We start from the raw sequence: 21,559 nt of genomic DNA on the forward strand, positions 1-21,559 counted from the left end.
TTGTATACCCAGAGTCTAGCACAGTGATTAATATATAGATATTTAATAATTATTGATGGAAGGGATGAATCATTACCATTGACATATTCTCTCTTCATCTATTCTATTTAAGTCACCTACCTATACTTTCTTTATCAACATACCTAATGTCTCTGAAAACATTATATCCAACTGGCTTTCTGAGATCAAAATGCTGCCTTGAATTTTGTCATGAAACTCATTCAAATATATATATATACCATAGAGTGAAAAAAATGCCCAATTGATATTTTAATCTAAAAACCCATTATAAAGCTGATGAGATGGAAACATATGGATGGAGAATCAGCCCATGAACTATACAACACTGTACCCATTTTTCTCACTCACAGTAGCCTCGGAAAGAATTCCAAGCATTGGGAAGGTACGTGTGTTGCACAGAGGAGTTTTGCTGCTGCTGCTGCTGCAGAGTCTGCCCCTGTGTGGAAGAACTGCCTTGTATATGGGAGGGGCTGAGCCCCTGCTGAGGCTGCTGAGCGGAAGGGCTCAGTGGCTGCCCAGCCACCTGGGGAGAAGGAGAAAACAAAAGCAGGAAATTATGAAATTTCTATAGATCTAAGACCTGCAAATAACTGAAGGAAATAAAGCAGAATAATATGAATTTTATAAGCCAAAGTATATCACTGCTAAAGTACTAATATTTTTAACTAAGAGTGGAATGAACAAAAAAGCAATCAAAACCCTGAAATTCTAATTTGTTTTCAGAAGATAATCTACAGAAGTATCCAAAAAATTAATTTCAATAAACTTTCTAGATAAATGAATGAAAGCATAATTGCATACGTTATATAAGATTAAAAGAAATGAGAAGTAAAATAATTTGCCTATGTCACAAAACTAATCTGGGATCCAAATGAAAATATAACCCACAGATCACAATTTCTATTAAATTGTGCTAAATAATCCCTCCCTGGTTGTGGAGTGAAGCACAGGGACGCATTCAGACATCTGGTGTAGAGGCTTACTCCTATCAGATAGGAACATTCTTTGTCATCTGCCATTCAAGGTCCTCCAGAATCCAGCTCCAAGCTACTTTCCCTACTTTCTTTCCAAACATCATTTCCTATTCCTAAATAGAATCACTCAGTTTCCGCTAATATACCACAATTTCACAACTCTGTATTCTTACTCACAACTTGAGCTTATGCAGATCACAATGCTTCCATACCCCCTCAAGACCTAATTCAAAGACCACATCCACACATAATTTCTACATAGTCTGCTATATATAACTTCCCTCTCCTCTTTACTCCCATGCTTACTTAATATCTCAGTGACAGACTCAATCATGCAAACACAATACAGAGTAGTACTCCACAAAGTCATTGTTCCAAATCATAGAAGCAATTTAGCGATGCCATTTAAAATGAGAAGAAAAGCTAGTGCTGTTTCTAGGATATCATATCACAGGGTTCCACAGGGACAGGGGAAGTTAATAACTTAATGCAACTGGATACACCTTACTAAAATAAAAATTGGAGGCAAAGGTAAGACTTATTAATTAAGGCCCAAAAATAACAACATAATCTCAGTAGTGGTGGATAATGTCTTTACTATTCCTCTTATGGTCCTTGAGGCCACATTAACTCCTCTGAACAGTCCATAGAGAAGATACCTGGGATGATGACGGGGCTGAGGTTGTGGGCTCAGTGACTTGGATGTGCTGCACCTGGATAGCATGTTGTGTGTAGGTCTGAGGATCATGGAGCTGTCCAACATCCACAGTGGACTGCTGAGACTGGTGAGGGGAAGTGGCCTGGTGGGAGAAAAAAACAGGCCCAGAAACCAAATATATATCACTTGAGGTTAAGGGAAATCTTACCAGAGAAAAAGTTCAGTTAAAAATAATGTCCCAATAGAAGAATAAGTGTTACTTCAGAATCTAATGCTGCACACTGCACTCCCAGAGGGCACACACTTCTATGCCAAGCTGTCCAGGATTAAAATTCTAAAAATGCTTCTAAAATATAAGGTACTAAAATTCTGGAAGACAAAGAGAAAGAAAAATATGATTCCTAATAATAACCTACATGACAGTTGGGTGCAGTGGTACACACCAAGTGGTACACACACGACAAGGAGCAAGTTTGAGGCCAGTCTCAAAATTTGGCAAGAGCTTCTCTCAAAACAAAGAAGTGAAAAGAGGTGGGGATGTAGTTCAGTAGTAGAGCAACCCTGGGTTTAATCACCAGTGCTATAATATAATAACTATGATGATGATAATAATATCAGTAATAAACTGCATGAGAATCTCTCAGAAACCAACAATGTTTTTCCTTTAAATTTCGTTAATTTAGTGTCCTATCAGTTAAAAGAGACCAAGGAAGAGAACTTGCTTTTAGTTTATCACTACCTGGTATATGCTATCACTAGGTATTCTTGTGACTGTATCTATAAAACCAATATAAAAAGTATTATTCCAAGAGTAAAAAAAAAAAATTATAAGAAATTCCACATTTTTTAAATTGTTGATAGACCTTTATTTTATCCATTTATTTATATGTGGTGCTGAGAATTGAACCCAGTGCCTCACATATGTGAGGCAAGTGCTCTACCACTTAGCCACAACCCCAGCCCAAGAAATCCTACATTTTATGAGCAGTTATACACAAACTATTATAGTGTCTTGAGAGAAGTGCCTCTTAATCATAATAAATTCATCAGTATAAAATGTATACTAAAGCTTTAGTGAAAAATTATATATTTTATACTGATACTGTCTCCCTTTAAAATTAAATGTTGCCAACCTACTGTGTGATTCTGGGTACAAAATTATACGTGAAATCCTTGGCTATTCATTAAAAAAGAATTACTTTAAAAGATCTGCCAATAATCATTTCCAAATGTGGGTGCCCATTTTAATAGTAGTCTTAATTAGAACAGTTGAAAAATGAAGATAACAGTAGTGCTTTTATGTTCAGACCCACTAAAACAGTGGTCCCTGACCTTTTACATATCACAAACATGTTTGAAAATCTAGCCAAAGTATTGCTGGCCCCTTTTTCCAGAGTCAATATATATACATATCATGGGAATGTTTGTTGTTGTTGTTCTTTTCCTTTGTTTTGTGATACTGGTGATTAAACCTGAGAATGCTCTATTACTGACCTATATCCCCAGCCCTTTTTAAGTTTTTATTTTGATACAGGATCTCACTAAGTTGCTGAGGATAGTCTCAAATTTGCAATCCTCCTGCCTCAGCCTTTTTAGTCACTGAGATTATAGGCATGCACCACCTCACCTTTCTTCACATCATGTTTAACACAAAACTACAGGGCCTCATAGATTCTTAGCATAAAGCCAAGAACTGTTCCATATGGGGGGAAAAAAGAGTAAAGAATCGTTGCCAGGCACAGTGACACATGCCTGTAATCCTAGCCCTAGCTACTTTGGAGGCTGAAACAGAAGAATTCCAAATTTAAGGCCAGTCTAGGCAATTTAGTGAGATCCTGTCTCAACGTAAAATTTAAAAGGCTAAGCATGTAGCTCAGTGGTACAGCACTTGCCTAATATGCATGAGGCACTGGGTTCCATCCCCAGTGCTGCAAAAGCAAAAAAGAATAGTGAATGACAGTGGTAACTTCCATGTTGGTTTTAAATTTTCAAAACCAACTGATTTCAAAGCAACAAGTTCATTTGTGTTTTGAATATACATTCTCACAGCATAAGCGAAGGAAAGAGCCAGGCACAGTGGTGCCTTCCTGTAATACCAGCAACTCAGGAAGCCGAGGCAGAAGGATTACAAGTTTAAAGCCAGCCTCAGCAACTTACCAAGGCCCTCAGCAACCTAGCAAGACTTTTGTCTCAAAAAATAAAAGGCTGAGGATGTAGCTCAATGGTAAAGCACCCAATTTCAATCCTCACTACCAAAACAAACACACAAATAAATAAACAATAGTTCTGAGAGGATTTCTTCTTTTTGCTCCCTAATGAGTAAGAATGAGCTATTCATTATCTAGTAGAAAGAACATAGTTATAATTCTATACTAAAAAGATACTAATAAATAGTCATAGACTGAATCAAAATTGTATTTTACAACCTCTCGAATGATACAAGCCATTTGATACCCAAATAGGGATTATTCAAACTAGTGCATTATCAAGTAGTCAATGTGGATGCTACAGCACAAGGATTCATAAGAGGCTAGGTGTCATGAGTACCTGCACACTATGTATGCTAGAGCCTAAAATGTCCTGACTAGGACAGAAAGAAATCTTTTACACTGCCAAGTCCAGAGCCTGCATCACCCTGGGAAGGACAGTAGCAATAGTGTTTTACAAATGTCCCAGATCCAGAATTTCCATGCAGAAGCACATTATGTAGAGTCTATGTCCATTTCTGAGACCTGGGTGCTTTCATTGACTCTAGCTACCATCTTGGCTAATAGCAATATGATGCTTATAAATAAACAGAAGTAAATGTCACACAGTACCGGGGCCACCTGTACCACTTGAAGCTGTATATGCTGAGGTTGCTGGAGCCCAGATGCAGACTGGGACACAGGGATGTACTGAATCCTCTGGTAGTCTCCCTGTGGTGTTCGGTAATCAGTTGTTAAGGTCTGAGACAATTCTGTCATCGCTTGGGTTAGCAGGTCTGTTGTCTAGAAAAATCACACAGAACACTTTAGTTGATAAACTACTGATTGTAGCTCTTTCAGTGCTCTTAAATCCTGTTAAAATTTAATTAATCATGCCAATGGATCATGGAAATACAAAATAACCCTGAGTGCCTATCTCTTGCTCAACGGAGCTACCCTAGAGGTTCTGATAATATTGCAGTGAAGGAGTAGCACTGAGAATTCCTTGCTACTTCTTTGACAGAGAGCTTTGGAAAACACTGACTAGGAGACCCAATCACAAGCATAATGCCTTATATAGCAAACTGAATGATAATGGGCTCTATTTGCAGCCAATTAAAATAACAAGATGAGTATTTATAAATATGATGGGCATCAAAGGAAGTTAAATGTTCTCCTAGTCATAAACTTACCACCACAGTCTCTCCAGTGGCACTATCTGTCGTCAGAACAGCTGGGGTGGCACTGATCACAGCTGTGGTCAGGGGCGTCTGGATGTTATTGGGAAGCTGAGCATACTCTGGATGTTTCTTTCGAATATGTTGGACCATCTTGGTCTGAAAAATTTAAGAAAAAATCAAGAATAATTACTAAAATGAGTTGTTTTTAATCCTTTTCATATGCAAACCATCCAACGTTTCTGAAGGTCTTTTATTTTGTGCCCTTACAAAATAAAAAATCAGACAGGCTCCATGGCATACTCCTGTAGTCCCAGATACTTGGGTGGATGAGACAGGAGGATCCCTTGAGCTTAGGAGATTGAGGCTAGCTTAAGCAACATAGTTAACCCCATCTTTCAAGTTAATTAAGTAATTAAAATAAAATGAAAAATCAGAGCAACACCAACTCTATGCCTGCATTTCCAAAAGTAATATAAGGATATGAAAGCAAAAGAAAAAAAGTAGGTGGAAAAGTAAAAACTTATATGATCCTACACCATCAGGCAAGTCCAAAATCTTCACAGCATCTCTTACCCCCTTAATATCCATAACAATCAGTCACAATCCCCATCACCAGCACAAATGACCCCCTTTTCAAGAACTACCATTTCAGTTCCTACAAAATGCTTCCATAAGCCTAAGCTTATAAACTATGAGTGCAGAATATTCAAATCTGAGACCCTCAGCAGGCCAAGGGCAGAAGAGAACAGTCAAGTGTTCAGGCACTAACTCTAGGGAGTCTACAACATTCTCCTCCCACTCATCACTGTGGGAGCTACCCTAGAGGTTCTGATAATATTGCAGTGAAGGAGTAGCACTGAGAATTCAGTGCTTACAGGGTCTAGACTGACGTCTCTTTCAATCCCCCATCAATTAGAAAGGAGACCTCTCGGCCACCTGGATGAGTAGTCACCTTCTGTTAAGACATGAAAACCTCATGTAGAGGTTTTGCTGTCAGATGTGGTCAGAAGGTGGTGCCATACCTTGCTGCTATACTGCTTGGAACAGTGAGGGCAGCAGACAGGAGGGGTGGCAATGGTGCCCGTCAGTTGGGTGTGGGTGCTCAGCATGGGGTCTGGCTCTCCAGGACCAGCAGGACGAAGTTTCCGAATGCTTGGTGGGAGCTCAGCTCCTGGATGGTTCTTCAGAATATGGGCTTTACGCTTGCTGGCACTTTTATAAACCTGTAAGTTCAAATACTTTGCCATGAAAGCAGTGTACAATTCCTTTTTCTTGCTTAAAGCAAACTAACAATTTCACTCTAAGGAAATTAAAAAAAAATGATAATGCCCCAAAGAAAATATATTAACAGATCTTCTGAAGAATAATATACATAAATACACAGAATAAAACAAGAACATACTAAAGATATGCCAGGCATCTTCCTTGAATTTTTCTGTATATATCTAAGATTTTAACTATAAAAATATCCTTTACCTGAAAGCTCAAAAGGAGGACATAAAGAAATAGAGATTCGTTTTTAAGGCCAGTACATCCTTTAGTCTATCTGTAAAAGCTCTCATATGATGTATGTGACCAACTACTAGGAACCAAAGAATCTTCAAATGGCAAGTTTAATAGCAACTAGTAGCTTTGGTAGGGACTCTATATTTAAATCATGTTCTTTACTTTTAATCTGACATAACTACATTCTACAAGGCTATATTATACACACTATTATAATAAACAGTATGTTCTCTTTCTGTCTTTTTTGTAACTGCACAAAAATTAAGAATGAAATAGTGTAAGTACTCTACCATCACAAACTTTTTCACATTCCACTCAGTCCTCTAGAAATGCTAGATCTATCACATATTTACAAGTAAGATGATAAATACTCTCATGTTAAGAACTTAGGAATAAAATGAATTCATATTCTAGGCTCTTGGTAACAAGCCTCTTCTTTTGTAACAAAAGTCAGAGAGAAGACACAATAAGAAAAACAAATTCTTAAGAAAAAAAATTTTGGCTAAAAATGAACTGCATTTGTAGCCCTTTCTGGTCTGAATGGAAAACTACTAAGAAGCAGGGAACCATCTGTTAAGAGTAACTAGTATATATTTACACACATAGACACACTTGGCTCTGAGCAGGGCTCCCACAGTGGCACAGCAGGAAGGATATTTCGCTCTCACCTTATCACAATACTGGCAAAAGTAATCCCGGTTTGGTTTTATGATGGGTAGAGTTAACTCTGGCACTTCTTCTATCTTCATGTCTGGATGCCTCTTTGATAAGTGATTTACCTAAAGTGGAAAAAAAAAAAAAAGAAAAGAAAGAAAGAACAAATGAGAAAGAGACCCCATTACAGACAAAAGCTAAATAAATGCCTCTGATGATGAGTGCTAGAAGTTAAAATTCTCTGACACAATGCCTCAAACTAATAAGGTATTTGCCCAGAACCAACATCATCAGACCCATATAATACCAAAGCATGTTAATAGTTGCTAATAGCTTGGCAAACAACTGAGGGGGAAATGGGTCACTCCAGGTCCCATCAATAGTCTCTAGCTAAAAGAAATACTGTTAGAAAAAGGAAAATCACATGAACATGAATTTCTTCCATGAATTCTCCTGATGCAAACCTGTCTTTCATTGGAATTTAGTTGCTCTAGCTTTACTGAGAACACTGAATGAATTGATACAAAGTAAGGTTCTGAATTTTAAATATTGTCCTATGACTCTCTAGCTCTTGCAGAAATATATTCTGCAACAGATACAAAGTCAAAATAAGTTGAGAGAAATGAAATGACTATCCTGATATTGCCTCTAGTCTGGGACCACATACCCTGCTTTGATGGAGAGTTTTCTCCTATTGCTGCAGTTCCCTAGCTGGTAAAAAAGAAGCAAAAATGGGGGACAGTTGGGGAGGAGGCAAAAATCCTGCCAAAAATAATATTCAGGAACACAAAAGAGAAGGATGGAAATAAAACAGGACAAGAGCAAAAGGATTAAGAAGGGTTAAAAAAAACAAAACTGGTAATGAAAAGTGGTAGAGGGCTTGGTGTGTGGCTCAATGGCAGAGCACAAGTTCAATATACATGAGGATTTGGGTTCAAACCCTAGTGCACCAAAAAAAAAAAAAAAAAAAAAATGGTGGCAGAAAAAGACCTCTTTTAAAGGTCACCCAAGAGAGGAACAGTTGTCCATACCTATAATCCCAGTTACTCAGAAGGCAAAAGGATCACAAGAGGCCATCCTCAGCAACTTAGCTAGACCCTGTCTCAACATAAAAATTAAAAAGGACTGACAATGTATCATAGTGGTAGAGCAATCCTGGGTTCAATCCCCAGTACCACAAAAAAAAAAAAAAAAAAAAAAGAGGAAGAGGTGTCACCTAAGAAGTGGTACTGAAGGGCAAAGGCAGATTGGAAAGAAGAAAACTCCAAACTGGGAACTATTAACCTGTTTCTTCCCCTAGCTATTGATAAAAGCTACTGACAAACATAACTTAGTACAGAATAAAAATACCAAAGCCATCAACATTGACAAAAATGAGGTTTGGAGGCAGGAACCTGCCTCCATCTGGCACTAACCAGCATGCCCCGTCGCCGGAAGCCCATCATGCATAACCGGCACTTGAAGGTAAAGCTGTCGTAGTCCGTGGATGTGATTCGAGGTTTGAAGGTCTTGGAGCGGCTGATACGGTCAGCTTTCTTGGCTTCCCTCTCAGGATTATGCATCCTTTGCATGTGTTCCCGTAGTTTGTCTTTTCGCTATTTGAAAAGAAGTTTTGGAAAAGGAATAAGAGTGAGGGTAAAACATTTTTATTTGAAGGAATAATAGAAAATATCAATACAAATCATCAATCACCACAACTCACTCAGAGGCATCTGAGTAGCTACAGTGTTGGGACAAAAGTGACTGGGAATCTGTTCACCAGCAAATTAGTGTCTTCTAATGAGCCTTGGTTTAAAGTGGCCACCAAATATGTATCATACTGATACCTGAGAGGAAAGATTTCACATTTATGTAGAGACAAAGAGTACATGGAGTAAGTTAGGTATTAAGAACTATAAGACAAGTTGGGTGCAGTGCTGCACATCTGTAATCCCATCAACTCTGGTGGCTGAGGCAGGAGGATCACAAGTTTAAGGCCAGAATTGCCAACTTATCAAGACCCTACCTCAAAAAGAACTGGGAATATCATTCAGTGCTAGAGCACTGGGTTCAATCTCCAGTACCACAAAACAAAACTTATAGTTTTGATAACGAAGGATAGGCAATACTAGATTTACAAAAGCCATACATTTCAACAAACATAATGACTTCCTTCTAAATCGCAAATGAACTTAGGTAAGAAATCTCTCCATTTGTGGACTTAGAAGTTCAAGTGTACTGTCCACTACAGGTAGACATCATGCTGATATGAGGCCAAAGAGAGATAATTAGCTGAACACATCCTGAATAAAAACAAATTCAACAACTGCCAAGTCCCTTATCCAGTAGGGCTCTCTGCTCTTTAAAATATCATTAAACTGTTATTAGTCTTGTAAAGATTTTGAATCTTCCTATAAAACTAGTACTTCTGGGGCTGAGGCTGTGGCTCAGTGGTAGCACACTTGCCTGCTATGTGTGAGGCACTGGGTTCGATTCTCATCACCACATATAAATAAATAAATTAAATAAAGGTCTGTCAATAACTAAAAATACATTTTTTTAAAAAACAGTATTTCTGCTGGGCTTAATAGTGAATGCCTATAATCCCAGCAATTCAGAAGGCCAAAGCAGGAGTATCGCAAGTTCCAGGGCAGCCTCAGCAACTTAGTAAGACCCTGTTTCAAAATAAAGAATAAAAAGAACTGGGGATATAGCTCAATGGTAGAGAGCCCCGGGTTCAATCTCTAGTACAAAAAAAAAGAAAGAAAAGAAAAATAATTCTTCCCATCCTTTGGAACAGGGAATTTTTTTTAACACTTCATTTTTCCAGCACATTTATTCCACAAATATTCTGGGAGTGCCTACCAAGTATCAGGAATCATGCTAGATGCTGAGTTCCAATGTGAGGTACCCTTCACTTCTTCTATTATGGATATAACAGCTCTTCTTCCTGTTCTACCACCTCTCATTCCTGGAACGCCCAGGAGAGAATATTCAGAGTTTCTTAGTCTGCAGTAAAATTTGGGTTAAGGTTGGTTGTAGTGGTGCACATCTGTTAATTTCAGACTCAAGAGGCTGAAGTAGGAGGATTGCAAGTTTGAAGCCAGCCTCAGCAACTAAGCAAGGCCTAAGCAACTTGGCAAGACCCTGTCTCAAAATAAAAAATAAAAATGGCTGGAGATGTAGCTCAGTGGTAAAGCACCCTTGGGTTAAATACTCAGGAAAAAAAAAAAGGGTTAAAGACACTGCTTTAAATATCAATATTTCTCTCATTACAGATACAATGATAAAGAACCATTACCTTTCCACTTTCTCCTGACCATCAGTCTCAAATGTTTCTCCCATCTATTCCCTTTAACAGACCAATTCCCCTTAACCAAATAATTTCCTAAATCTCAAAGCTAATACTATATCATATCATAAATCATGTCATATTAATACTATATCATGCCATGTTTATAGTGACGAGATTTGAATATCAAATCTCCATGGCTCCTTTCCATCCCAAAATCTCCAAAACCAGATCTGTTATCTCCCCACTCTCTCTCCTTCCCATATGCACCTCCTTGGTATCCACCCTCCCTCCTTCACCCTCACCCAGACCCCAGGTCCTGGGAGTTCTCCTTCCAATGTCTGCCTTCAATATGAACTCTCTTCTTCCTGTCCACAGCCTCTGCCTGAGATTAAGCTCTACTCCAAAAAGCCTCTGGCTCCCTTCACCAAAACTTTGGTTACTCAGCATAATAAACTGGCTTAACTTACCTCTCTGGCTTCATCCCACCACTAGCCTCTTCCCATGCGCCTCACCCACTCTACCTTTCACCATCTCATCTCCTTAGTCCCTGCTGCTCCCTCTGCTGTCTTCATTCCTCCCTTGTTCCTCATCCACTTCCCTTCTTCAGCTGGCAAACTCTTCCCCATCCTTTAGTGAATCCAAAAGTGTCACTTTGGGCTGGTGGTGTAGGTCAGTGCAGAATGCTTGCCTAGCAAGTATGAAACCCACAGTTCCATCCCCAGTTCTGGAAAATAAAAAATATCAGCTCATCTATGAACTCCCCTCAGCACTTTGTCCTTTCTTTTATTGTAATATCAAATACACACACACACACACACACACACACACACACACACACACACACACAAACACACACACTCTCTCTCTCTCTCTCTCTTTTTTTTTTTTTTTTTGGCTACCAGAGATTGAACTCAGAACTCAGGGGCTCTTGGCCACTGAACCACATCTCGCCCTTTTTTTTGTATTTTATTTAGAGACAGGGTCTCACAGAGTTGCTTAGCACCTTGTTTTCGCTGATGCTTGCTTTGAACTCACAATCCTCCTGCCTCAGCCTCCCGAGCAGCTGGGATTATAGGCATGCACCACTGCGCCTGGCATCAATAATATTTTTAATGTCTGACTTTACAATTAAGGTGTACACACCCTAAAGTCAGAAAGTCCTACCTTATCTTTATATATATGCTGCCCCCTTGGAAATTACTGTTAGCAGGACAGACCGTTGCAATACACAAGTATTAGGGACACCACAAAAAGGTCTTATGGGAATACATAGAAGAAACACTTAACCCAGGGACCAAGAAATGTCTCAAATGAAGTGACACTAGCCAAGTGAAATGATAAGAGTCTGAAAGTTTATTTAAAGCCAGGGGTTGTGAGGGGTAACAAAGTAAGGGCCCAAGGAAAGACAGTACCCCATGATGAAGCGGATCCAACTAATTCGTAAAGCCAGAGTGCAAAGTAAAGTGGAAACTGGAGAAACAGTGAGAAAACAGATCTTATACTTCCTTTTAGGTGGCAAGAGCTCTGGGATCCATCTGTATGAGTAGCTATTAAAGGATTTTTCAGAAGGGTCATGACATCAGATTGGTTCAGAAAAATTATGCCAGTTATAATCTGAAAAAATATAGTGTAGGTATATGGTGGCTTCGCAGTGTGTCAACTTGACTAAGATGAACTGTGTTTAAATGGAATCCCCTTCCAAGCATTGTTCCAGGTTAGAATTAGCCAAAAGAAACACTGGCACCAGATTGGGAGGTAGGAACAAAGCCACCTGGAGGTGGTATTGGTATGGAGGTGCCAATGGATTCCCACTAATCCTCTCTCCCTCCCACTCAGCCACCAGCTCTCTTCCTGACCCTGCTGGTCAATTCCATGCAGGCTGCCAGATGCAGCCACAATGGACTTCCATGGACTGTGCCAACTCTCCTTTTTGAGCCCACCTTGCAGTTTGAGGTGCCTGAGTACCCAGATTCCCAGGTAAGCTGCCATTTGTCTACTCACAGCAGTGCTTCAGAGGTTGTGCTGGAGACTTCTCTGATCCTCAGATTCTCCCTTCAGACCCTTAACTCCTCTAACCTCTCCTATAATTAATTTTTTTATCCTTTAAGAAAATTCCTTATTCTATAAAATTATGGTAGTTTTACCTTGCTGATTGAACCCTATCTAATATAGTGTGTGAAATTAAAGGAGAAAATTAAAACAGAAAGTTTTGTTTTATATTCATGGGTATTAAAATGAATCTAGCATGAAAAGGGTAACCAGCACCATAAATATATAAGAAAGCAGATAAAACCCAGACCACTTTTATTTTTCACATTAGAGTCCCCTACACAGTTCTAAACTATGTTATTATATATTGAAGGTCATCACAATTATGTTTGGTAACACACATACCTCAAGACATAGCTTTGAAAGTATTTTCTGTTTCTCTTTGTCTTCAAATCCTATACAAATATAACCTGAGTTTTTCCTTCCTAAATACCCACTACTGATTATTTTCCAATTTCTATGATACTGTGATCAACAATCATATTCAATAGTGTCTCTCAATAACATTTCTGTAGAATTGCCTGATTTCTGCACACATATATATATTTCTGCATATGTATATATTTCTGCATATATATATATAATTTTTATTATTTTCACATTTATTTATGCAACTCTTATCTCTGAGCCTCCTGCTAGCTTTTCTTTGTTGTCTTCTAAATTCCAGGAGATTAGTGATACTTATTATTTTTTACTTTAATCATTAACATTCTCTAAAGTAGCTTTCACCTTCTCAATGTTCTTCACATTTCCTACCTGTTAGATGAGAGTACTACTACCTGTGAGCTCAATTACAGGCTCTTAATACTTAATAAGTGTTCAATAAAAATCTCTTGATTTGAGTGGGATGTAAATGTTGATCTCAGGAATTCCTCAAGAGCAATTTAGTATACATTTGCTCTTAAAATCAATATACATTTGGATTCTTTCAGGATATGCATTATTAGTCTATTTGAGGATTTGAATTAGTTATTTTGAAAAAAATAAAGGTAAGCTTTTTCCTTAATATAAATAGGGTATATTTGTATAGGATGTGAAGAGAAAGAGAAAGTACTTTTCAAAGCTTATATCTTGTTGTATGTGTGTTACCAAACATAATTGTGATGACCTTCAATATTATAAACAACTAAGTCAAACATGAAGCCCAAAATTCATCCCAAGCCCAGTATTTCAAAAGTGAGTGGTAAACTGGTGAAATTAATAGGCTTTTTTTTTTTTTTTTTTTTTTTGCAGTACTAGAGATAGAACTCAGGGCCTCACATATGCTAGGCAAGCATTCCACCATGGAGCAATATCCTCACCCCTTAGCTACAGGCTTGTATCCTTAGCTTAACATAATTCCATTGCCTGTGAGTACCACACTTCAAACTGTTTGTTGGCTTCATACCTTAAACTGCTTCCCACAGGTAGAACATAGGAAATCTTTTCGGTCTGAATGCCGGAGCATGTGGAGTCGCAGTTTGTCAGGGCGGCAGAAGGCTTTGTCACACTCTGTACACTGGTAGATCTTTTCTGAGTGGAAGCTGCGCACATGTTTTTTCACCTGGCAGTAAAAACCGGGAAAACTCAGGGACTCTGAACACCAAAAGAAATGACCAAAGGTAGCTATCAACGCTAGAGGGAGCCAAAGCATTACCATGGATTTCATCAACCAGGCCATGACTTCCAATCAGATGTGATAATTGGCCTCAATACCACATACTGTCCCTGTCACAAAGAAACAAAACAAGAAGCCAGAAAACCTTTCAAGTCTTAACCTCCCAGGTGACCTGAAGAGTAGAACAAAATGTTGCCCATGTTCTTTTTCTTTTTTTAAGACTAAGCAGGGTTTCTTTAGGTTTGATTAAATCTTACTAATATAATCTATGAGAAGACAAAAAATAATTCTTCCTCATTTTTTTTCTGCCTTCTACACATATTGAAGCAATTTAGCCCCTTTTAGTAAATGATCCTTTTACATCTCCCTATAAATCAGGTTCTGGGTAGGGCTGGGGATATATAGTTCAAATGGTGGAGCACTTGCCTAGCATGTTTGAGGCCCCAAGCACTGAAACAAACAAACAAAAAAATATTAATTTCTGAAAAATTAAATACATGAATTAGATAACAAAGAAAACATTACCTATATATGATTACAACATTGGGGTCATTTCTCCTAAATTTGGACTTATTCTCTTTGCTTTTAGATAACTTTAATTAAAGAATATAGCTTCATCTTCAATTCAATTCCCAGCATACCCTCACCCCCCAAAAAAGAATATAGCTTCTGAACTTACAGCCATCAAAATCACATGAGAAAGAACTATGGGTATAACTAAGTCGTGAGTCAGATGAAACTATTCCTATAAGACATTTTGCTTCATTATTTTTGGAGTTTCAATTCTGCCTTGCAAACTTTATAATTGTTCATGTGAAGTATGAAAATTTCCAAGACTAAACACTAGTAGAACTGTAATTAAATCCTAGTCTACTTGTGCTTTGGAAATTTCATTAAGTGTATTTTTACAAGTTATTTAATTATTTTACAAGTTTTTATATGACTAGCATATAAAAATATAAACATTTAAAGTCCAAATGGAATAATGAATATTTTGGGATTTATCTTCACCTATTTTGTTCCAACAGACAATATATACTACAGGGAAGCAGTCAGTGCTTGAAAAAAATTATTAAATACTAACATATTTTCTCTTATTTCCCTTCCAAAATGCATAACCTTATAAAGTAAGATAAGAAACCACAATGTAGGAAGATGCTTCCAGGAAATGGGAGTATATCTTTTATAGATTCTCTGTAATATATGAGAAATGGATATTAACAAGGTTACAATAGACATTTTAAAAATTATAACCAGATCTGGGTGTTTTTTACTTGCAATATGACTTGAATGTTTAAATACCAATGACTGATCTGAATAATTGTTATAATACTCTTGTTTATCAAAAGTAGTTTAAAAAAATATTGTTCTCAATTATAAAGCTGTTTCAAAGAAATTATGAAAATGCAGGTACTAGGCATTTAAAAAAAATCAGTTTCTTTTACCAAAAGAAGGAAGCAGACATAAATCTCAGTAGCAGACACTCACCTGGATAAAATCTGGGAACCGTTTCTTACAAGTTGGGCAGGTGAAGTAGCCATCATTAATATGAATGGCCACATGATCTTTCAACAAATCAAGGCGGTCAAAGGATTCTGGGCAAAAAATGCAAGAGTAAGTCTTCTGGTCCGAATGGAGCTTCATGTGGCTCTCCAAGGAGGCGCTGCTGATGAAGCCCTTGTTACAGAGATCACAGGTCAATGGGCAATTCCCCTCCCGCCCATGGAAGCGCAAGTGTTGGTCCAGTTTGTCCTTTTCCCGGAAGGCCTTCCCACACTGCAAACACTTAAAAGGCCGGAAGGACTTCCGAATAAACAGATGCTGAAGAGCTGCATTCTGAAAGACATACACAAATACAATTATGTAGTGAGGAAATGGGTATGTATGTGGATCACACTTCCACAGGGAAACAAAGGATGATCCCTGCAGGACATTCACAGTAGAAAGATTTTTCTGGTGAAAATGCTGAAAATGAATCCCTCCCCAAAAAAGTTTATCTTAAAAAGAAAAAAATTTGTGGTTTATGTCTGTGTATACGTGTTTTTGTTGCTGTTGTTGTTGTTTTGGTTTTGGTTTTGTTTTTTTTTTTAAGATTGAGATGGCATTCAAAAAAGCATTCCCAACAAAGACTTGCATAAGAAAATAAACTCCAGAGTGGAAAAAGACAAAATTTGGATATTTGGAAAAAAGGACTCGGGGTAAATGACACATGCATGAATGAGGTTGTAGCACATTAGTCAAGAATTATTTCCTGAAGCCCTTGATAGGAAAGAATTTGAAGAGTAATTAAAACATCTAGCAAAAAAAAAAAAAAAAAAGATAATAAAAAGAATCAAAGGGTAGTTAGTTCTTACCAGGAGTTGGAGAAAATGGATTTGGGTAATAAAAATGATCTGGAATTATAGTGATGATTTGAGATAAATTGATAGAGATAAGGATAGCTAGATAGATAGATGTAGGTATAGTGATGATAGCTATACAGCTTTAGGAACATTCTAAAAACTACTTTAAAAGGGTAAATTTTAGCTGGGTGCGATGGTACATGCCTGTAATTCCAGTGTTTTGGGTGACTGAGGCAGGAGTTTTGTAAGTTAGAGGCCAGTCTCAGCAATTTAGCAAAACTCTGACTCAAAATAAAAATAAAAAGAGCTAGGCGCAATGGTGAACACCTGTAATTGAAACTGCTTGGAAGGCTAAAGCAGAAGGATCATGAGTTCAAAGTGAGCCTCACAAAGCCAGGCACTAAGCAACTCAGTGAGACACTGTCTCTAAATAAAATACAAAAGAGAGCTGGGGGTGTGGCTCAGCGGTTGAGTGCTCCTGAGTTCAACCCCCCCCCACCCAAAAATAAATAAAGCAAAAAGGGTTGGATATGTAGCTCTGTTGAAGAGTACCACTAGGTTAAATACCCCTAAAGAAAAAAAATAGTAATAATATAAAATAATAAAAGAGAGGATTTTAAGGCTGAAAGCATAACTCAGTGGTAGAGTATTTGTCTATTATATGAGAGGCCCTAGGTTTTAGCCCCAGCACAAAAAAAAATATATGTTTTTTAAAAAATATATACACACACACACATACACATACATGTATGTATACATACATACATAAAAATTTATATATATGTGTATGAATGTATATACACACACATACACAGACACACAGTGAATTTTATGCTATGTAATGTCAGATCTCAATTTAAAAAGAAAGAACTGAAAGGGGGATGAAGAATTCAGATCTATGTGGATGTGTTTGTTCATGAGGCATGATACGTAAGGACACGTCATAAATAGAATATATGCATTGCATTACTTCCTTCTTAGAAAATGCAGAGGACAAATTCCTGGGGTAGCCAGTTAGGTCTACTGGTTAGAATGCCATGCTAACAAAGTTAAACTTATTGCTGTGTTTCTAACTAGGGCAATTTCTCCTCCTCCCTCTCTTACCCCCCCACCCCCCCACCCACCCACCCCCGCCTTTGGCAGTCACAGATTGCACTTCTAATGCTGATTAGCCATCTTGTAAACTCATGCAGTTGTTACAGGGGATTCAAATAAGAGAAGATGGATATTCAGAGCAAATCCATCACGATTGCTAGAGAAACATCCATGCTCCACTGGGAGCAGATCTACAGAATCATCTTCCACCCAGAGAGTACAGAATATTTAGTTGTGCTATTATGAAGACTCATTCGTAAGTTCCTCAAAAACACTAATGGAAAGCTGTAGATAGCTATACGGGAGAAAAATCCCTCAAAAAGTACACCTGTTGAGTGAGTATGTCTGTTAGCTATAAAGGAGTAGTAATTGAAGGATTAATGAGATCTTTGTGCTATGAAGAAATTACAGTGAACACTACTTTAACTCTTAATTACTTATTAGCAACTTCTACATTAATGTGAAATAATCATTTGGGAGGAAAGCAAAATATTTATATTTAATTTATTAAAATTTCTAAACATACTTCATTCCATATAACAGAAAATTGCCTTCTCTAGCTTTCTCTAATAGGGTTAGGAGAGATGTTTAAAGATGCTACCTACTCATTTATCTTGAGTAGGTAAACAGCAATTCTGCTGTCTTTCCAAGCAGACTGGGGCTGCTAAGGGGAGGGGGAGGACATCATATTTTATTCATTTATTAAAGGATTAGCTTAGCTCATAGGATACATCCAATAGTAGTTTGAAAATTAATAAAATATATTTCAAATAAAACTCAAAAAATTATTTCTAGTTTTTTTCTACAGTATCCATGAAGATCTTTACAAACAGACCTTTTCAAATCAGCCACAGAGCTTGCTTTCACTTCCTCATAATGCTTAGCTGTCACCTCATCTTTTTACTCTATCTGGACACATTTTTACATTACATAAAAGTTCTTACTATTTTCTCTACTTTCAAAACTTTATGGAAAGATGCCATATAAAACAGATGCTATTCTTAGGTTGAGAGAAGATTCAAGATTTAGAGCATGTCTGCCATGGAAGAATAATTTCCTTTATCCAACTTTGGTCAAGTTTCCAAGGACAGACACAATGCACAACAGTTGACAATGGTCCCACTGAGGATTCCATTTCTCCTTGGGTGCCAAATCCAGAGCTAAGTTTTGCTTTGGTCCATTATGCTAACTCAGTACCACTCCATAAGTAATTCAAATTATTTTAGAGCTGGAAGGGACCTTGGAGATCACTTAGTCCTAACCTCCATTTCATACAGGAAGAATATGCAGCCCATAATTTACTCATTAATCTATTTGCAAATGAATTATAATTATTCATTAATATGCATTTATTGGAGCAACCAAATTGTGCTTTTCATCAGGATTTAGTAAATAAAGGTTGCAATGAACAGCAGGTCAGGCAAACACTTAAATAACATTCTGTTATGTGAAACACAGGAAACAAACCTACCTGCAGCTCCAACTGAGCAGGCAGCATTAGAGGAGAGAAAAATAGTTACATTACCAATTGGATTGGAAGACTTCCCTTCAGTTGGTCATTACCAATCTGGATAAAAAAGATGAAAAAATACATAGCCCTGCTTTTTAGAATATGTAAGAGGAAAAAACAAGATAGGTCAACTAAGACTGACTTCTAAAAGCCACATGCCTGTGGCTTTTGTTGTGACACAAGGAAACTTATATAGAACCAGTACCCCAACTTCTTCAAGAACAAGTACAGAATAGACTATGCTTATACATCTACAGCTTCACTACATGTGTAAGCTTAAAGTTTTTTCCTTCAAAGAAAAAATAAAATGAAATCTAGCAAGCATTTCTCTGGACTTAGTAAAATATCAGAATAGCCAAAGCAGAAAAGATAGTAATTGAAAAGAGAAAAAAGTAAAGATTGGGAAATAAAGTAGAACAATGGATGAGAAGATATTCATAGCTTTTTGTTTTTCTGGCCTATATTTACATGTTTATCGATCCTTTTGAAGTAATACACACTGAGCCACAGTTGTATGTGTTTCAGTTTATAGGACCCTCATAAAGGGTACTGAGATAAAGAGTTCTTAAGAGCCCCTCAAAGCTGTCATGTACCTATGAACGTTTAAAAGTATTTTTACATGAAGGCCTGGACTATTTTTCAAGGTCCCTTCTAGCCTATAGGCAAATAAGAAAACCAAAAGAGGTAGCTGAACCCAATTTCTCTTACCCACAGCAAGATCCCTTCGCAATGTTATCTGTACGTACTACCATGGACCCTCTGAATACAGTCTAACTTATCATCTTTAAAAAAAAAAAAAAAAAGACCAAAAGAAACATAATCTAAACCAATCATCCATTTAAAATTTGTAAAGCCTGGGAAGTTGTGTAAAAAATCTTTTTCATCTAAAGTCAAGTACAAATCAAAGTCTTCAGCTGGCCACAAACATGGGTTTTATGTCATTGCTTTTTGTCTGCATAGACATCACACAAAACCATACTGTTTTCTACAATGCAATCCCTGCAGTTACTGAGACTCAAATGCTGACTGTGAAATAGTAAGAGAAACACACATCTTAACTGGAAATCATGGAAGCCCTGTAGTCTCATGATCTAAGGCCAAGACACAGGTCACATAAGTGAGATGTTAGTTAGCTCCTGACATACAACTTTACTTCATGCTGTCCCAAGTGTGTGGACTATACCTGTCATATCAACTTGGACACAGTTCCCTTTGCATTGACAAATAGTAGTGACACTTGCCAGTCTCCCCTTGGAAATAGTAGATAACCAACTTTAGTTACCCACAATTAACTTGAGAGCTATGATTAGAAACAGACAAGCCTGGCTTAAAATAATTAACATAAATAATTAGGGCTAGGGATGTAGCTCAGTGGAATAGTGCTTGCCTAGCATGCAGGAAGCCCCGGTTCCATCCCTAGCACCAAAAAGAAATAAAAGAAAAAACATATATAATAATTATAATTAAGTATACTTATTTCTCCATTTCTAATCTATGAACTTTGAGATGTGAAGAGCTATCTTATTTTCACTATACTAATCCAGGAGCTGCCAAAATCCAGGCTGATAAAATCTAGGACCAGCCATGCCAGCCTGCCATAGAATACAGAAACATTAAGAAAGAGAACTTTCTTGCAAGTATGTGATAGGCTAGATACAAGATTTCAAAGTGGATGGTGAACAGGCTGGAACACCAAGCGTTGAGGGGGAAAAGGAGACCAGCTGTAAGAATGAGCATCCCACTTACTCGGATGCGTTTGGCCCTGCGCATGTCATCTGCGGTCAAAGTGCTCTGGGTGGGTACCACGCTCTCTTCATGCTGTGGCTGTAGGTGAAGGGTGTGAGTTTCTGGTTCTTGTTCCAGAGACGACTGAGTTTCCTGTGGCAGCTGAGGGATTGGGATAGTGGTCTGTTCTGGTTGATCCAGCCCATTCAGAGTAGCTGGTTCAGCCTCATCAAACTGCTCCTTTGTGGGAAAATGTAGCAAGTCCTGAAATTGCAATAACCAAGAATTATATACTTACCTAGATAGAGATCAGTGCTAGAAGGACTACCAGCTCAGATTTAGAATTGCTGCTTTTTAAAAAATTTTTTCTTAAGAGACAGCGGCCCGAAATCCTGTACTCAAGTGATCCTCCCCACTCAGCCTCTCAAGTAGCTAGCCACTGTGCCCAGCTATTGCTTATTTTTAAATGACCAGATTCATAATACTCAGAGAAAAAAAAAATACTCTCCCTCCAGGAAAATTAATTAAATACACACAAAATACAAAAATCACGAGATATTTCAGACCACTGAATGGGGAGGATCATGATATGAACCTTCACAAATATCAAATTTTGTAATGGTTTAAATTAATAAAACAAAATTGCCTCTTTAAATCTCTGGCCAATTTCAAATTTTGGGGGGCAGCAAAGTTGAGTTTTTGAATAACTGTGAATAATTGTGAATAACACTTGAAAATACATGCTTTCTGCCCTTCTCCAATCCCACTTAAGTTAACAAGCAGCAAA

The 21,559-nt window shown here is 37.7% G+C and overlaps 1 protein-coding gene across 2 annotated transcripts in view; it reads right to left on the bottom strand.

Annotated features, from left to right (window-relative positions):
* The window catches only part of Prdm10 (PR/SET domain 10), a 63,711-nt gene that overhangs the window by 7,215 nt on the left and 34,937 nt on the right, over positions 1-21,559 (bottom strand). For both annotated transcript variants that reach the window (XM_077797793.1, XM_026392412.2), the window contains 10 exons: positions 20,794-21,036; positions 15,589-15,936; positions 13,891-14,046; positions 8,596-8,775; positions 7,195-7,305; positions 6,043-6,243; positions 5,033-5,176; positions 4,473-4,643; positions 1,655-1,795; positions 370-544 (listed from right to left, as the gene is read on the bottom strand). In XM_077797793.1, the coding sequence (XP_077653919.1) occupies positions 370-544; positions 1,655-1,795; positions 4,473-4,643; positions 5,033-5,176; positions 6,043-6,243; positions 7,195-7,305; positions 8,596-8,775; positions 13,891-14,046; positions 15,589-15,936; positions 20,794-21,036 (1,870 nt within the window). The remainder of the gene's footprint in view (positions 1-369; positions 545-1,654; positions 1,796-4,472; positions 4,644-5,032; positions 5,177-6,042; positions 6,244-7,194; positions 7,306-8,595; positions 8,776-13,890; positions 14,047-15,588; positions 15,937-20,793; positions 21,037-21,559) is intronic.

This window comes from Urocitellus parryii, chromosome 4 (genome assembly GCF_045843805.1).
Source record: "Urocitellus parryii isolate mUroPar1 chromosome 4, mUroPar1.hap1, whole genome shotgun sequence".
Classification (NCBI taxonomy): Eukaryota; Metazoa; Chordata; class Mammalia; order Rodentia; family Sciuridae; genus Urocitellus; species Urocitellus parryii.